Below are 17,342 nucleotides of genomic sequence, written 5' to 3'. Positions count from 1 at the left end.
ATTTCCACTGACTTTAGATATCAGAATTTCACCCATAAGATCCACTGTATGCTGAGAGGCTCTAAAGGTTTGCTTTAGTTTGATAGAAATTTGTATTTTTTTATATTCAATCCTCATTACAGCATAGACTTTACGTTTGTCTTTCAATGTCTTCTACACTTTCAAAACTCATTTTTCTTTAAGAAATAACCTTAACATAATTTATCACTACAGTTTAGGAACACTACTGTTTTTTACAATATATACAAAAGCAATCCTCAAAAAAACTAGAGTAGTTTCTGCTTGGCTTTTAAATCTCACATAGCAAGGCTTGAAAGTATACCATCCATTGCCATTAGGTAAATATGCCACAGAATATGCATACTCATGTAATATTTTCATCCTCTATGATATCTGCACTAGTTCAAGCTTCAGCTGAATTAATATTATGTTGCCTTGAAAAATCTGACCACCTTCCTTCCTTCTGATCCTCATATCATTAATTTCACATACCAGCTGACAACAGGCCCTTCTTCAGAGCTGAGGAGCCCCAGGTGCCTTGTACCATTTCATAACTTGTCTTTCTAATGCAAACCAACAACAAAATCAATAATCTTAAAGATCAGAGATTTCATTTAGTCACACTCACCATGATTTTTAGATTGTCTCCATGTTGTACTCTTGATCTGCCTAACACTCCAGTTTAATGATTGAAGCATATTACTATTTTATCTCACTACAATTCTATCATTATGGATTTATTCTGGTATATTTTTTTTTTTATTTTCAACCAACTGCCTCCTGGTCAAAATAAAAATGGAATAGATCATAATGAATCACAACAGTGATTTTCTGCTCTAGTACAACTCTAATTTCACTTTTGAACATGCTGTTCCACACGCATAGAAAGTAACATATCTTCTCTCCTGTAGATGTGGATCCTTCAGCACTTAAATCATGCCTGTTTTCTTCCCCATACCACAGTCAGTTACAATTTACCATCCAAAAGACCTACCAAGAAAGGACATCACGTGACACACTAACTAAATCTGAATTAATGCATGACAACCGTCTAGCCAGTTGCTGCCAGACAAACAACCAATGAGTTTTCCCTGCTTTTCCTTTAGCACGGACAGCAGTTAGGTTGCCAAGCGAAGGAAGGGGACCCAATTTTCACCATTTGTTCAAACTGAATCATTGTTGAGGCACACTTTCCTCTTCTGAGTTTTGAAACTGGCTAGTTGTATTAAAAGTTCTTCAGGCAAAGACAGACAGCCTGAACTTGTTTTCTTAAAGCTAAAACCAAAGACACTTTAATGCAATACTCCTGCTATACCTTCCAACATATTTCCTCATAATTCTGAAATCTATACCTCCAAGGACAGAAGTATATCTGCTCTCTGACTTGCCAGCCACAGTTATTTCTGTATCAGTGTACCAACACCCAGGCATGAACAACTTTTCACAAAAAGCGCTGCACCCAAGCACTTTCATTCCAAATCACACAATACCAGGTGTGTTAGTAAGTATTTTTCCTTCTTAGCCCTTTGGTATGCTTTACTTGCTACCTGTTTTTTTGCTTCTCAACATTACTCTTCCTCTGTATAGGCTGGAAATTGGTAGAATTTACATAAAATTGTTGAGTAGACATCATTAAGCAGGCACGTCCCACAGTGCTAACCTCAGCAATGTTAAAGGAAGATGGTGCCTGTACTGTTTATGAAGACAGCCACTGATTTACATCTGCAGCCCAGCTTGAACCACTCTTGCTAGAGCTATTCACTTTGAATAACTATACATACATGCAGTGAATCAGAACAACCCATGATGTACAATAAACAGATAGGTTCAAGTCTTTCTTTTCAATCAGGCAAATGAGGACTGTGAACCTGTGTTTCTCCAGATTCAATAGAAAGGTACTAAAAAGTAGTTTATGACTGCAACTTCCTTGTGTTCCCTTTTTCCCCAGTCCCAAACCTTAAAAACCTTTTCAACCAGAGAGTACCTTCCTCCCCACTCCTGCAGAACATTGATAATGACTACAAGACCTCTAATGCTTAATGAAAGGGTTGCTTATCTACAGATTTTTTCCCCAAAGAAGGGAGGGAGAGAGGCAGAGAAGGGAAGATGGAACTAGTAAGATTCTTATTCAAGTTTTTCCATGAATAATTCTTTTTGGGAAAATACAGGAGTTGCCAGCTGAACAAAGGATTCTGCCTAAAGACATGCAGCCATCAGGATTGCGGGAGGGGCTTTATTTCAAAAAATCATGGCTTGAAGGTCACATCTTGTACTAGGATTAGCTTCCCTTAGCAGCTGCCAATAGCAAGTAGTCTGCAGAGCTGGCTGAAGGACTGCAGCAAGTTGTCAGGGTCCTTTACATTTTGTGTTTCCTTCAGAATTCTACCAGCATTAAAAAGAGCCTTTGTATATGTGTTCTCTAGCCCTTCCAGCTACCTTAGCTGCAAAGAGAATCCAAGACCTATAATAAAAAAAAAAATCAGTCATACAGAAGGTCTTAGATCTACCCATCTACAGAAGAATTTGTATTGTCCAAGTCAAATTCAAGTAATTCATATATTGTATTTAACAGTACTCTAAGTCTCTTGGTGTGTGCAAGAGAAATAATTCACCTGAAAGTGGTCTGGACAGCAAGTTTCTAAGTAATTTCATTCTCTTTACCGGGACTCTTATAGGACTACATGTAATCTAATTGCCCATGTTACATGTTCCTAAGACTACCCATAAAACGCAATTTTATGTCTGGGTTGATTACATTTAGTTATTTATAGGCAGGTGGGTAGCAGAGTGCCTTTTGCCACGCTCTTAGAAATGGTCATGAAGTAATGCCCACACACTGTCAGATGAAGATGATGTTTCCGTACTGTTCTAAAAGTCACATCAAGCTCTACAGAACCACAAATGAGTGTATTAATATTCTGCCATTTTAGCAAAGTCTGTGGATGTTAGTGAATTGCTCCACAAAAAAATCGTTTACCGTCTCTATGATTGCCTCTCAGAGATTATGGTTCCCCTTAGTTCAAAGCGTGCTACACTTTTTAGTACAAGCTCTATACCAAGACTAGTCTCAGCTGTTGCATCACTATTTCAGTCACAGGTGCACCACTCCTGGACTGAAATCCACAGCATTGATTCAGTCACCTTTCCAATATGCAGATATATCTTATGACTGTAAAATGGGAGTCACAGGATCCAGCATAAAGGAGCAACCAGACCTAGTCAGCTGCAAAATACTGTATTTTTACATGATATAACATCCAATTTGGAAAATGCTATTAAGTTTCCAGGTAAAATGTGCAACACTGGATCTCACATTTGTCTTTTGTGGGACAGCACGATCTACCGTATCCTAATAGTTCAGGATGTCTAGGCAACATCATCATGTGAATAAATATCAGCCTTCAAAACACACCATAATCTGAAATGTTTGGTGGGTTGTTTTTCGTGTGTTGAAGAATACAAGAGAGCAATACAGAAATAACTACAAAAAGAATGTATTTTCTAGTCTATATAAGCGTGTAACAAACATCGTGACCATAGGAAAAAATGTGGATGTTTGCATAAAGAACAGGATTAGAAAAGTTAATGAAATAACTGATGCTAACTATAAAACCTTCTGGAAAATACGGTACAATATAGGTCCTCTATAGTTTCCTAGCAACAAATTTTTCTCTGCTTTCTCAGAGTATCATGAAGTTGTGGAATCCTCCTACACATAATTTGAAATCAGGGATGAAAACAAGGATGACCCATCTTCCAGACTAGAAGCAGAAAACTGTTTCCAACCTTGCTGAAACACAGCTCAGTAACAAGCAGCATCTGTTGGTTTAACTGTTATTTTACTCACATCTTAGACATGGTCAAAGGCTTCAATGTAGCCATCAGATCATCAGCCCTCATAATGAAGAACATAAACAACACGTGGAAAGTAAGGAATGTGACATTTTAAAATAACTTCAGTGACCACCACAAGAATTAATAATTACAAAACAAAGTGGCAAACAGGAAAATGGTTTTGACTGGCAGCTGCCTCCTAGTTTTCTCTAGACAGCATTAGAAAGGGGACAAAACAAAATCCCCTGCTTGATCTTGTATTTTATAGCAATTCCAAAGAGAAAAAAAAATCTTTGAAGTCTACTTTCCCAACACCAGAACAGAGAAAGCAGAAACAAAGTTCATGTTTTGGCTGATCAGTCTTATCTTTTATTATTAGTAGTATCCTACCTGTAATGAAATCTAAAGTTGTAAGTAAAATAAGTATATCATTTATAAGGGCTTTAAAATAATAAGGCCTGACTCCCTGCTCATAAAAACATGTGAGGTTCATGGCCTAACCAGTAAAATTTCCACACAATTTCCTCAAAAGAAAATTTCCAAACAGAATTAACAGTTACATTTTCAATTAGGGAAGGTACATTTCCTTAATTTCTTAGAATGGAAGGTTATGAATGCAAAAGTTTGCCAGTCTACAGCAAACTGCATACATAACTTGCAAGATGGGCATCCTTCTAAGCACAGATCATCATCCCACAAAAAAGTGATAAAGAATCTTTAAAAAAATAAAGACAAATATCACTAAAATAGTACAAAAATACGAAACAGCCAGGCAACTCAAATTACAATTTAATATGGAAAACCTCATTCTATGAGCAAAATCCTACTCTAAGTGAACAGAAAAGTAACAACATCCTTGTGGCCAGAAAACAGACATGAATATGTTTATGCTGCTCCATTTTCATTGCAGTCTTGTTACTATAAGGTAAGAGGAAACAGGACAAGTTACTGCTGGGGGGGGCAGGAAGAAAAAAACAAACAAAAAACCGACAAAAACCAAGACAGAAAAAGCAGACACTATGTCTGTGCTCTTTTCCTGTGTCTATAAGCATAGATGTTAGCAAGCTTGCCTCCCAGTTTAACTGCTCCTTCTTTAAAAGCTGCTGCCTTTGTTCAGCATTGCACCAGCTTAAGGAAAAAGATATTGTTCCTTCTTCCTTTCTTAGTATGAGCAGTCAGAATTTGGATCAGACCAATTACTTACTGTTATTAAACTTTTCCTGTGCTATTCAACCCACAGTCCCAGCCTACTTAAGCAGGTGAAAATATCAATTTCTGACAAAATTATCCTTTCTGATTACTAACCAAGAGTAATGCAGTTCAGCTTGATGTAAGTTGCACAGGAGCCCAATATTTTTCTATTCTACTTTATTTCATTTGGGATTAAAATCTTGTAAGAGCATCGTACAAGGCATTGAGGCAACTGAAGCTAAATTTCAGTCCTAGCTTTAAATCTGATATTCCAAAAACATCATAGCATAAGTTAGAACCAGTACGAGGCTGTAGTCTCAGTCTGGAACAGCTTCCTCAGCTTTTCTTTAGGAAACATCAACAACAGACAAAGCCAGAACACAATTCAGCAAGTCCAATGGCTAAAAATATGTCCATACTATGGTAGGTATTCAGAGCTGATGCCCTACATCTCTTAGAGTAACTTAAAAAGAAAATATTACAGTCTTCCATATTTACCCTCCCAACATAGGATGTACATGCACTGCCTAAATTGGGTATTATAAAAATCTAGATCTTTGGACATGTACTAGCACATGAGTAAGTGTTAAAGTAATGCAGCTATCTTGTTCATTATTTGAATTCTAAATCAAATACAAAAAGTGTTGGCAAATCACCAATAGAGGCATTATTGCAACAAAAATTTATTAAAAATGCATGCAAAACATACATGTTTATGCATGCTGACTAGCTTCCAGACAGACATCCACAGAAGCTCCTGGCATGACACAGAATGTGCCGATTCTTGATACTAGTTATCCATGCTTTGCCAATAATGGTGCAGATAGGTGGGGTTTTTTATGAAATCTAGACATATACATTGATACCACAGAGAAATTGGGGGGGGGGGGGGGGGGGGAGGGGTGTGGATATCTTAAAACTGCTACAGTACATTTCATGAATATATCAGCCTGTGGGAGATGCTTCTCTGTTTAATACATTCAGAAGCAATGGCACTTGGATATGAAAGATATGGCACCATACACTCTGAAGCAAAATATTAGTCTACAATATTAGAAACAGTACGTCCCATCCTAGGGTAGACCTTATTTAAATAACATTAAATTATTTGTGAGAAAAAATATAATCCTACATTTTTACATTTAGAAACAAAAAGATGTAATCCTACCCATGTGCCTTTGCAATCTAAACCAGACAAGCCAAACCCCACCTTTGGTAGTGCAGAGGGGGTTCTGTTAGATTTAATAATGGAAAGAAAAGAGACTGCTCCCTGGGATAGGTTTTAAGGCTCAGTTTGAAGGAGGAAAGCTTGAGTCACAAACACAAGGGTAGTTCGCCAATCTTTTATTTAGCAGAAATGGATAACCTAACAGTTCAGGTATGGCTCAAGAGATACAGGTGGAAATCTGTGCTCTGCATTTGACTCTCAATCACAGCTTCTCAGTACCTCATTTCCCTATCTCTGAAAGAGAAAATTACTGTTATCCTTATTTCACAATAGTCCTGTAAGGATAAATATACTAGAGAGATGCTATGGTAGCTGAGCTACTTAACTATTTAGAATATGATGAAACTATATTTGTGCAAACATGCAAGCGCAATTCGCAGCTAGGACAGTGAAAAAGCATGAATCCTAAAAGCTCTCACAGGCAGATCTCCAGCACTCAGATACAATGAGTAGACAGAGGAGGATTTCAGATAAGTTCCATATGGAATGAAGATCAAGACCAGATGCAGCTGAAATGTGAATGGAGGAGCCATACAGCAATGTAGCTGCTACAGACAGCATCATGTAACTGGGAATACACGCAACACATGGGGCAGTTCCAATCGGCTGTGTTACCAGCTCCCCTGGTAAGTCATGTTTGTGAGATTTGCAGGCAAAAGTATTAACTGAGCCTTGAAACATTCCAGTTTCTAAATATCGCAAGAATCTTTAGGTCTACCTAGTAACAAAGGAAACAGACACAGAGCTATAGTCAGAGCTTTAGCATATAACAATGAATATGTAACTGCTATTTGTACTAAACACAAAAAATAAGTCATGAAATGTTAACTTTCTCCATGTGGAGTTTCATTTAACATGCATCTAGCTAGTACATATATTGCTGTTAATAAACCTCTAGTGCTTTTTTCTGCACCAGTATTGTAATGAGTGGAAACTATGAATTTCAGAGCTCTAAGCATATGGAATTTTCCAGGTCACATGTTAAACCAAGTGCTGGACTCTGCTGGGCAGAGAACATTAAGAAGGAAAAAACTTGAATTCTAACCATATGTTTTGAAATGAAACAATATGCTCATTCTGTTACAGCTGAAAACGTTAATAACTGCTTTACAGTTAGCAGCAATAAAGAGGCACAGTAATCTTGAAACAGCATTTACTGTGGAATAGAAAGTAATTACAGCAAAAGTAATGAGAATGCCCAATGTATATATCACAAGTCTGACGTAATACAATATTGATTAAGTTATACCATTTCCATTGTAATATTTATTAGCGTGGTTATACAAAGATTTAAAAAACTGACAAGAATTAAAATAAGTGGGATTCAGTTTTCACTTATTCTATGCCAAGACTTCTGTCTTTTTGAGGGTTATGAAAAATAATCTGTCCTTTTACCAACAGAACTATGATCAATGGCAGAGAAGTGTGGCTAGTCAGAGTTTAACATTTAATTGCAATTATAGCATAGGTTCTGTACTCAGGAAAAAAAAAAGCACATAAAAACAGGGTAAGGCCAGTGCCTAGAATACCTGGGAAGCGCATACACAGCTGCTTTGTATCAGCTCATGACATGATCCAGAACACACTGTACCAGGGAGCCCCCTTTGCCACTAGGGCAGCAGGAAGGGTTTTACTGTACATATGTCCCTGCAAAAAAGTTTGTTTTGCTTTACTAATTACAGTCATTCTCATTACAAAGTCAGAATTTGTGCAGGTTAGAAGTTACTATTAGAGTTTCATGCAATTAAAGACAGGCCAGAAGATGAATTAATTGCACTCAAATACAAACTTATTCTTCGTATTAGACTTAAACTGTTATAATCTTATTGGGGAGGTTTTTAGGTTGCATTTATGCTGGTAAAAAGCAAACAAAAAAACAAGACAAAAAAACCTGAACTCTTTCCAGCTCTCATATTCTGTTCTTGATGTGGTATCCGGGATTATAGTTCATGACTTAATCTTGGCATTTTTCTGTTGCTATGTCGTTTATATCACCCACATCTGCATCCAGATTTTTCACAACACAATCCTAGGATCACTTATTTTTAGATATTTTTCCTTATACAATACTAATTTATGAAGTTATAATCAGCAGTATTTTGAATGTCATGTTAATTTTAATGAAAGCAGTTACAAACAAAAGTCAGAATTTGTTTTCATGGAATAAAACCTGAAAGTGTCATAACACTACAAGCCCAGGGTATGACAGCAACGTTCCAAATTACTTAACAACTAACTTTTCACTCCAGAGATCAAAGATTTGTGGGTCTAAATTCAACATACCAACAACGTGTGTATTACAGGGCTAGAAAGCTTGAGGCCTTCTATTGCTTCAGGCTTAACCTGATTTGAAGGCAGGGAAGCATGGTAGGATTCAGCCTAGAACATAAGGCAAACTTTGGCTTCATTTTTATTATGGTAGTTCTAGTTCTTACACTCAACATTTCACAAGATAAACCAACGCTGAAAAGAATTTGACAACAGCCCTTTGAATTTAAAAGGAGCCCTTTTTCCTTATTTTTTTATGTTCCACTATATGCTAACAGAGAGGGTCTTTGCGTTTGCCAAGAGCGCTGGGCATAGTCTGATGGCAATAGATAACTTCATACATGCAACTTCAAAGCAGCGTCCAGGCATTGCTTTCTCTGGCAACGAGGATCTGCATGGTTTTGGGGGAGAGTTACAGAGTAAAGAGAGAGATACCTGTGGTCTACAGCTACAGGCATAAGCATCTGTCTTGCGACTACTGTAACCCACAGGTAAGCATTCAAGGCACCGGCTAGCTTTTAGGATGCAACGTATCTATGGATCAGTTAGATCTATGAGGTCTCTTTCAGGATGACGTTTGGCGCCCAGTTAGAAAAGTACTCTTGCTACTACTTTCCCAGGATTTTGGTGCTAGAATTGAAGTGATCTTTGACCTATAACAGCAAGGAAAGGTAGAAAGGCATAAAAGCAAATGAAAAGAAAGATCTGCCAAACCTCAGAGCTGAACAATTGTTCTCAACAGTCTGAATTAAGCGCTGTCTCAGGACTGCTGTAGCCTGTGGGACACAAGCAAAGCCTGCAGAATTCCAGCTATAAAGTTTTCACACTCAACTTCTGACATAGCCTTCATTTACCAAATTACTACACTGTCTCCTCTCCCTTGGCCTGTGGGTAACATGCAAACAGGCAGCAGCAGAATTCACTCCCTCACTATCCTTCTGGGCACTGAAACCCAACGGGAGCTGACACTTCCCTGTTGGCCTCCACTGTTCTAATAGCAAACACTTTGAGGACACTGATCGTGAAGGGGAGCTGGTGAAGGGGACGTGGTGACAACTAAAGGTCGGTGGAGATTCCCGTAAGGAAAGGAAAAGACAAAGTGAACGGGAGACACGATGACAGCCAAGGTAGAAGAATTATTTTTTTTCAAGTTCTGCCTCAGAAGTGGCCTGGAGCTCTCGGCAGAGCAGGGAGGCCCCTCAGCTCTCCCGCCGCCGGGCCCGCCGGGCACCCCTCAGCCACCGCCGGGCACCCCCCCCTTTCCCCGCCGCAGCCGCCTGCGAGACGAACTTGTGTAACAGGCTGGGGGAAGAAGCCGATCCTCCGCCGCGCCCCCGCTCCCTCCTCCCCTCGCCGGAGCCCGCCCGTCTCCGCTCCTCCTTTGCAGCCAATGGCACTAGGCGAGGTGGCTGCATGTGGTGGCGCGGACCCAGCGCCCGGGCTGGGAGGAGAGGAGGAGGCAGCAGGCGCTGCTCGCCGCTCGCTCCCGTCTCCCGCTCCCCGGGAGCTCCTGCCAGCGGGCGCCAGCCGCACGCTGCCCGCCCCCAGCCGCCCCTCGCCCCGCCGGTACCCGCAGCATGGACTCGGACTCCGGAGAGCTGAGCGAAGGCGAGCTGGTCTCACCCGCAGGTAAGGGGGCTGCCGCCTGACGGACCGGTACCGCCGCGCCCCGCTGGGGCTGGGGGCGGCCGCGCGAAGGGGGTGACGGCGCCTCCCGCGCTGCTCTGAGGCAGCTCCGGGGCAGGGCTGCACGGCTGGGCGCTGGGCAGGCACCGCCGCCCTCACACGGGTCCCCGGCGCCCCGCGGAGAGGCGGCCCGGCGGCAGGGCAGGCGCTGGCGGGGCGGGAAGCCGCCCCCCGCCCGGCCGCCCCTCAGGCGCTGCGGCGGCTGCCGGCCCCTCCGGCGGCGGCGGGCAGATGGGGGGGCCCGGCTGCCCCGGAGAGTTGCCTTCGGCCGGGACGCGACAGCCGGTTACATTAGCGGTGCTGGCGTGAGTGTGATGCGTTGTGCTTTACATCCAGAGGCTGCAAAGTTTTGTTGGGCTTGGTTAGGGGCGCTCTGCTGTCGCCCCAGCCCGCAGCAGTTAGCCCAGGCGCAGAGGGGGAGGCTCCCCCCCTCAGAGGCCCGCCGGCTGCTCGGCTTTTGTTTTCAAGTCCTAACTTGTCACCAAAACAACATAAAAATGCTGTGCTGTCTAGCTGCTGCAGCCTGCATAGTTCTTAGATGAGACAGAAGAGGGGGAAAAAAATGATCTCTCCTGCCATTTCCAAGTCTCCACATTCCCCTGTCCTACAGAAACCAAGCCACTGCTGCTGGGCCATAAGCAAAGGCTGTTCTGCACAAACAGTAAGCGGGGACAATAAACTCCTATGAAATCCAGTGTGCCTAGGGGCTGGTTTGCTCTACTGGCACAGCAGGCATGCCACAGAGAACCGCCAGCAGCTCAAGGCCACCCGCTGTCCCCACACACACCCCAGGGTCCCTGGCTCTTCAGCCAGCAGCACGGCAGGCTGCGGCAGTGCCACACTCACAGCTGGCACCCAGCAGGTGCTGGGCCATCACGGACAACAGGTACAAGAAGGGACCCGTTCGACCTCCAGCTTCCCAGGATGGAAGTCACAGGCACCTTCTCTGAAGCCATTTAACTGGCATCTGGCAGAAGTAAGCGCAGTTGGAATGATGTCTGAAATAACCCTATATTTCCATCATAGATCCAAATAGGAAGTTACCATGTTACATTACGAGATCTTTGAGAAAAATCTTTTCACCATGACCTGTCCAGTTTAGATGTGTCCTTTATCCCAGCTGGCACCTCCACCCACCCCCAAAACCAGAGGTTTCCACACCAAACTGTTCTAACTGCAACAGGAAAAAAACCCACCCAGATATTTTGTGAAATACTTTAACTGTCCTAGTAATACAGCAGTGATTAAGTCAAAATAGGTGTTACCTTGTCTAGTCTTCCAGCAGAAGACATTTTTATAGCATAGACAAACCCAATTCAGCTTTAAATATCAGGGGTATTTACACCGACACCTTGCTTTGTGTTTTCTTACTTGAGACCTAAAGACTGAAATAAGGCTAACAGGTCAATAAAGCTCCTTATATTCAAAAAAGCTCCATTAGGCTGAACTTAGCAACAAAGACCACTAACAGCTATACTTTTTCATCCAAATATTCAGATCAGCGCATGAAGCACAAGTTACAAACATTACATTTGTAGACAAATGAATGTAATCAGCTCCTGCCAACAACTGACTCCTGAATAGGATTTTAAATAAATTAAAAATAACTATACTTAGAGATTGCCATAAGTGGTTTTTATGTCATCACTTGCTAGCTGCCAAGTGTTGATGCTCATCAGTCTCCTCTTTTCTATTCCTTCTTTGTACTATCTAAAAGAAGAAAAATCTGGTATTTTGACCATACGTGGCAGATGCCTATGCAGTAGAATAAAACTGGAGTACAGCAAAAACTTGGCATTTTTGTCTTAACCACTGGCAATCATTTTTTCTGCACTAAAGAATTACTTACTGTTTGTATCCCCCATCCTCTTCCGAAAAATTTGCTGGATTTCATTTGTTCTTTTTTTTCTCTACTCTGCCATATGTACAGCACAGTATCTCTCTCTATGTGGGTGTTCAGTAGTCATGCTGTCAGTCACTGTTGCAGGCACAGAAGCTCAGGGGTTATAGTGTGGGTTTCAGTCACCCCCCTGTTCAGGGAGGTGCTGCACCCCACCGATCCCAGTGACCACAGACATTCTTCCTGCAGTTTATAGGGCAAGCAGAGTGCCTCAGAGGAGTATTTGGGATGAAGTCCTAGTAATGGCTTGATTTTGGCCATTGATTTTAGAACAACTAGGATTTTGTACTAAAAGCAAGACCAGCTGGAAGGTTTAGCTTCCTCTCTTCGTTACCAGTCTTTGCACTACCAAGTTGGTAAAGCAGTGACTTCAGCTTACACAGATAAAACTCCTTGTAGACACTGCCCACTTCGGTTGTGCAACTGTTCAAAAGTCCAGCATGATAAAGTTTCTCACTAGGGCTCCATGATGCTAATGCAATACAGATGTCTAAAAATATACCCCATTTAAGGGTTTGTACTGCTCATGCAATACTTAGTCTTCTGCTCTGTCCCAGTGGAACAGCACCCCTGCCATTCCTGGGGCTCACATGGGTGTGCACAGGACAGGAGTCCACCTTGTATGCCCCCACCATCTGCCACACATGCTTGGCTTCCAAAAGCCAGCTGGAGTCTTACTCTGAGATCCCAGCAGCCTCATTTCCTTTAATAGCCCACTTAAAGCTGAGTCTCCAAGGAGGCAGAAGTATTTTTTCTGTATTTATTCTGAACATGTTGTCATGATAGCATCTTCATATGTCTTTGGTGCAAACAAAAAGCTCCTTATACGCAAGTAGTATTAGCTATACTTCAAAACAACAAAAAGCACCACACCTCTGCATACAAGAACATCCAGCGCTGCAGCCTTGGCTTCCACAAGTCCTCACACCCATCCATTACTGCTTCACATTTGAGTTCTCTATATAGTCAAAAATTTTTGGTTGGTATTTTTTTTTTTCTTCAAAAAAGTGACTCATGAGACAGACTTCTATTAAGAGCACTAAGCTGCTTAGGTCTTCACAACTCTGAAAAAAATTATGTTGTAATGCAAACAAAAAAGTTACATGCTTACTACACCTACCCTCAGTGAAATTTCTTGGATTTTACTGTACATGCAACTAGTCATATTTCCTTCCTTGTCCTATAGATAAGCCTTTGAGAACTGAACAGGTGATCTTAAAATAGAACATTGTTCTCATTTTTTAATGTCCACCTATTGAGAGGTTGGTTCTTTAGAAAAATTCAGTAGAGCTATGGACTACTTTTCCCCAGCTCTTTCACAGGCAGCCTGCCACATGGAAGTATGATCCTCTGTGCCATCTTTCAGAGTAGCATTTTGCCAAAATCCAGGTCATCACCAACAGCAATGATTCTGCAGGGGATCTAGAGATCCCCCATGCAAGAGAAAGATGGCAGCAGACCTTTGTTTGGTGTGCCTTGTCCCAGGTCACCTGGCTGAAATGGGCAGGAATTTGGCCATATAAGCTGTTAAGTGACCTTGATTTAATCCTTTCTACAAGCTACTAAGTCAGAACATAGATTTCAATGTCTATTTTAATGGAACTGTTGTGTTACACTATAAACATGTGTTAACTAGAGACTAAATTGCCTGTATGCTCTTTGAAACAATTCATTAATTTTATGAAGTTTAACATATCCTGGAGAGTAAACTGTTGCGGGTCCCTTCTCTGGCTTTACTCCCACTGAAGGCAAAAGACATTTGGCCTAGGAAAGAGCAGCTTGCTCTCCAAGTAGAGCTGTAAGCTGGTGACAAGATTTTGAATTTATTTTATTTTTAAACATTAACACTGTGGAGCCTAAAACTTTGTGTGGTGCCAGGGATAACAAAACAAAGACAACCTTACCACCAGGCTTACATCCATAGAGGCAGTGGGAGTCTTACTATCGTCTTCCATAGGGCCAAGAGCTTACCCTGCAACTCTTGGCACAAAAATATTAATTTATGAAATAATTCTAAATGTGTTATCTGAACTCTCCCTGGACAATAAATACATACTTAGTAAAAACAACAATAGGTTTAAACATTATTTACTGTTGTAAACCATCCCCAGACACAAATAATTTTTCTAGAGCTGTAATATTTGATTTGCTATGCTTAGCAAATAATTTTTCCTGCAGATAATTTATCATGCTACATGAACTGCCTGTACTTTTGTGATATTAATCTTTTAAGCCTGTTACATATTTTAATCACTGTTTTACAGAGTTAAAATGCCGTTCAAGAGCTAATATATTCTTGTAAATATAAAACTGGGAAGTGTGCCGTAAGATATTTAGCACAATTATTTGAGGCATCAGTAACATACTTATGTGATACAATGTGCGAGTAGGACTTCTGCAACTTTTTGCAGTGTAACACTGAACATTTGAACAATGTTTATCATTACAAAAGGTATACTTGGCCCCGGGGAATGCTTGTGTGTTTGAACAAGGAGGATTTTTATTTAACAAAGCCTTGTTTTGATTCTACATAGACAGTTCCCAGTCAGATATGCAATAATATTTATTGACTTTAGATGAGCCAGCAGAAGTGGTAAATAACAGCATGTTGTGAGTATGGAAGCTAGGGGTAACACAAAAAACCCCAAACAACCCCCCAAAAAAAAAAACTATTTTGAGTGAAAGGTGCAGACTCTAGTGGATGCTTTTGTTACAAAATACTTTCTAGCACCTCTCTAATAAAGGGCTCTCCCCTCCGTTCTGCTGGGAAACAAAGCACAAAGCTAGCTGAAGAAAGATGGGCAGGCAACACACCTGAACTAGCATGTCATGGGAACCCATGCTGCAGACTCTCTTGCAGGGCTTTTTGGGCCACACTGCAAACTGAGGCAAGCATGTGTCCAAGTTTCTCTGCATAGACACAGTGGGCAAAAGACACTTAAGGATGAGCAGGCAGCAGCTGTCTGTAAGAGCAGCAGCTAGGGCAGGCACATGAGCCAAGAGCCTGGTTGGGAGAATTTTTTTTTTTAAAATCTCTTTACTGTACCTTCCAGAAAACACCTGGGCTGCTGACTTACATACAGACCCCTCTTTAGCACAGTGACTGTCAGATTAGGAGCCTTGTCCAACCGAAAAAAGACAACTTTGAAAGGCAAAAAAAATTAATCACACTGTAATGTTAGTGAAGATCATATATAATCCCACTTAGGTCAAGTTGACTAGAACTTGGACAAGCAGAATAGAGAGTTTAGTTGAACAGGTCAATTTCTTTAGAGTTCTGGTTTTTAAAAATCAAGTGGAAATATGAACTTCATGAAGCACTGATGGAAGCCCAAGCTCACCTGCTTGTGCAGTAGCAACATCTGTGGATAAGACTGCTAAGCAGCAATAGCTAATAGCGTATGAGGTAACATTCTTTTCAATAGCTTTGATAATTTATCCTACTTTTGAGATGATGGCATATGAAAATATGTAGCCTCAAAAGAACTTGTCATCATGGGTGAAGCAGAATCCAATTCCCAGGTAGGGACAGTAGGCACATGAAACAAGTTATTTTAGTGCATAAATGTTTGATATTCTTGATCCAAACTACTCACTTTCAGGACAGGGTATGCTGATGCCCCCCAGACACACAAATACCATGCAGAAGCCAGCCACAACTTTGCCACATCAGAGATAGCCTGTTTCTCAGGCAGGGAGGTTGATTTTATACTTAAGTGAATACTGGTTGTAAGGGGCTCTCCCTAGTGCCAAACTGAGCTGCTCCCACCTGAAACTATGATGCTGCTAGCAGTCAGTGAACAGAAAGCCTCTACTTTTCCCAGTATATGGATATGGACAAGCCTTGGTGCAGGAATTTATGATGCCAGATGAAGTTCATAGATAGGAATATGAAGCAATATCCTGCCACAGAGCAATCATGAACCATTCCTGTCTGCCTTGCCAAAGGCCTGGGGTGAGAGTGGGTTTCATATGATGTGATATTTTGGCAGTAGTGGATGACCTGTACAGAGCAATGAATGCATCTCCTCAAAACCCTCACACTTCCCATTTGAGAAACTAAATCTTTTATCCTTTCTTCTCATCTACACTAAAGACTAAGACGACATCATGGGAAGGTTAAGTCACCTGATTTTGTTGGTAACAGAAGAACAAAGCTATAAACCCTAGAAAAAAGGAAAACAGTAAGCCAGATAGATGAGAAAGTTCCTGAAGACCTGGCCACCTGAGAAGCCTTTGGTATTTGCATTTTGCTCACAGCATCAGCCTTGGGTTGACAGGCATTTCCAGGTCCCAGGAAAGCAGGAAAACCCTGTAACTTTCCAAGACCGCTCACTATCTTTTCTAGTAAACTAAGCAGGACCTGGCTGTGAGCCCAAGCAGCAGTACACAATCCTTTAAACTGTTTATCTATTAATATACTTCCTGGCCCTGTTTCAGCCCATGCCAGATAGCCTCCCACAAAATGTCCTGGCATGAGACAGAAGATAACAGTGGCCAGTATGAATTAAACAACATTTGGAGTGTGGGAAAAAATTTAGCTTGCATTCAGATGGCAGTATGATGCATGTACAACAGGTTCTGTCCCAGTTTACTTACAGAGATAGACCCTGTGGTCAGAGCAGGGCGCAGAAATTCTGCACTACTACCATGACTTCTGGTGCACAGCTCAAGGCTGTCCAGGCTGTTGGACTGCTTGTGGACCTCTCAGGGCAGCTGCCTTGGGCCGAGGCCTGGGCTTGAAGCCGTTCCCAATTAAAAGCATGTTATTTGCTCTTTTACTGCAGAAATACCTCTACCCGTTAGATTACAGGAGGGCATCCTACAGACTGAGAAGTCCAGTTGAAGGAGATTTATGGGAAACTGAGACTAACCTGTTGCTATAATCATGACTTTATACCCAAGACTCAAACATCTTCTAGGTAAGCCAAGCTGAGCTCAGACACTGGCTGGTAGCCAGTGATTTTTCTGTGCTAAGGCAGGCATCTTTAATGAAAACGTCTGAGAGCAGAAGTCACTTTGCTGTCTTCTCCACTGGTCACTAGTCCCTCCTCTGTAGAGATTCTATTTTAAATGAAGTTTTATCGGTTGGTTTTGTCTAGCCTTCCTCCAGAGGAACAGAGTGATCAGTCTGTCTGTACAGATGTGGGTTTTGGCTAACATCTTTTGATGTAGCAACAGAAAATAGAGCAGGAAGATTATTTCCATTTCTGATACGAAAAAATCCAAACTTCA

The 17,342-nt window shown here is 41.5% G+C and overlaps 1 protein-coding gene across 1 annotated transcript in view; it reads left to right on the top strand.

Annotated features, from left to right (window-relative positions):
• The first annotated feature begins 9,568 nt into the window (after positions 1–9,568).
• Positions 9,569–17,342, top strand: part of TNFAIP8L3 (TNF alpha induced protein 8 like 3) — a 48,880-nt gene continuing 41,106 nt past the window's right edge. The window contains exon 1 of the mRNA XM_080396107.1: positions 9,569–10,150. Within this exon, the coding sequence (XP_080252233.1) occupies positions 10,099–10,150 (52 nt within the window). The 5' untranslated portion in view covers positions 9,569–10,098. The remainder of the gene's footprint in view (positions 10,151–17,342) is intronic.

The sequence above is a fragment of the Falco punctatus genome (assembly GCF_963210335.1).
Source record: "Falco punctatus genome assembly, chromosome: 7".
Taxonomy (NCBI): domain Eukaryota; kingdom Metazoa; phylum Chordata; class Aves; order Falconiformes; family Falconidae; genus Falco; species Falco punctatus.
The sequence above is the reverse complement of the archived record's forward strand: the minus strand, read 5'-3'. Positions and strand labels throughout refer to the sequence as shown.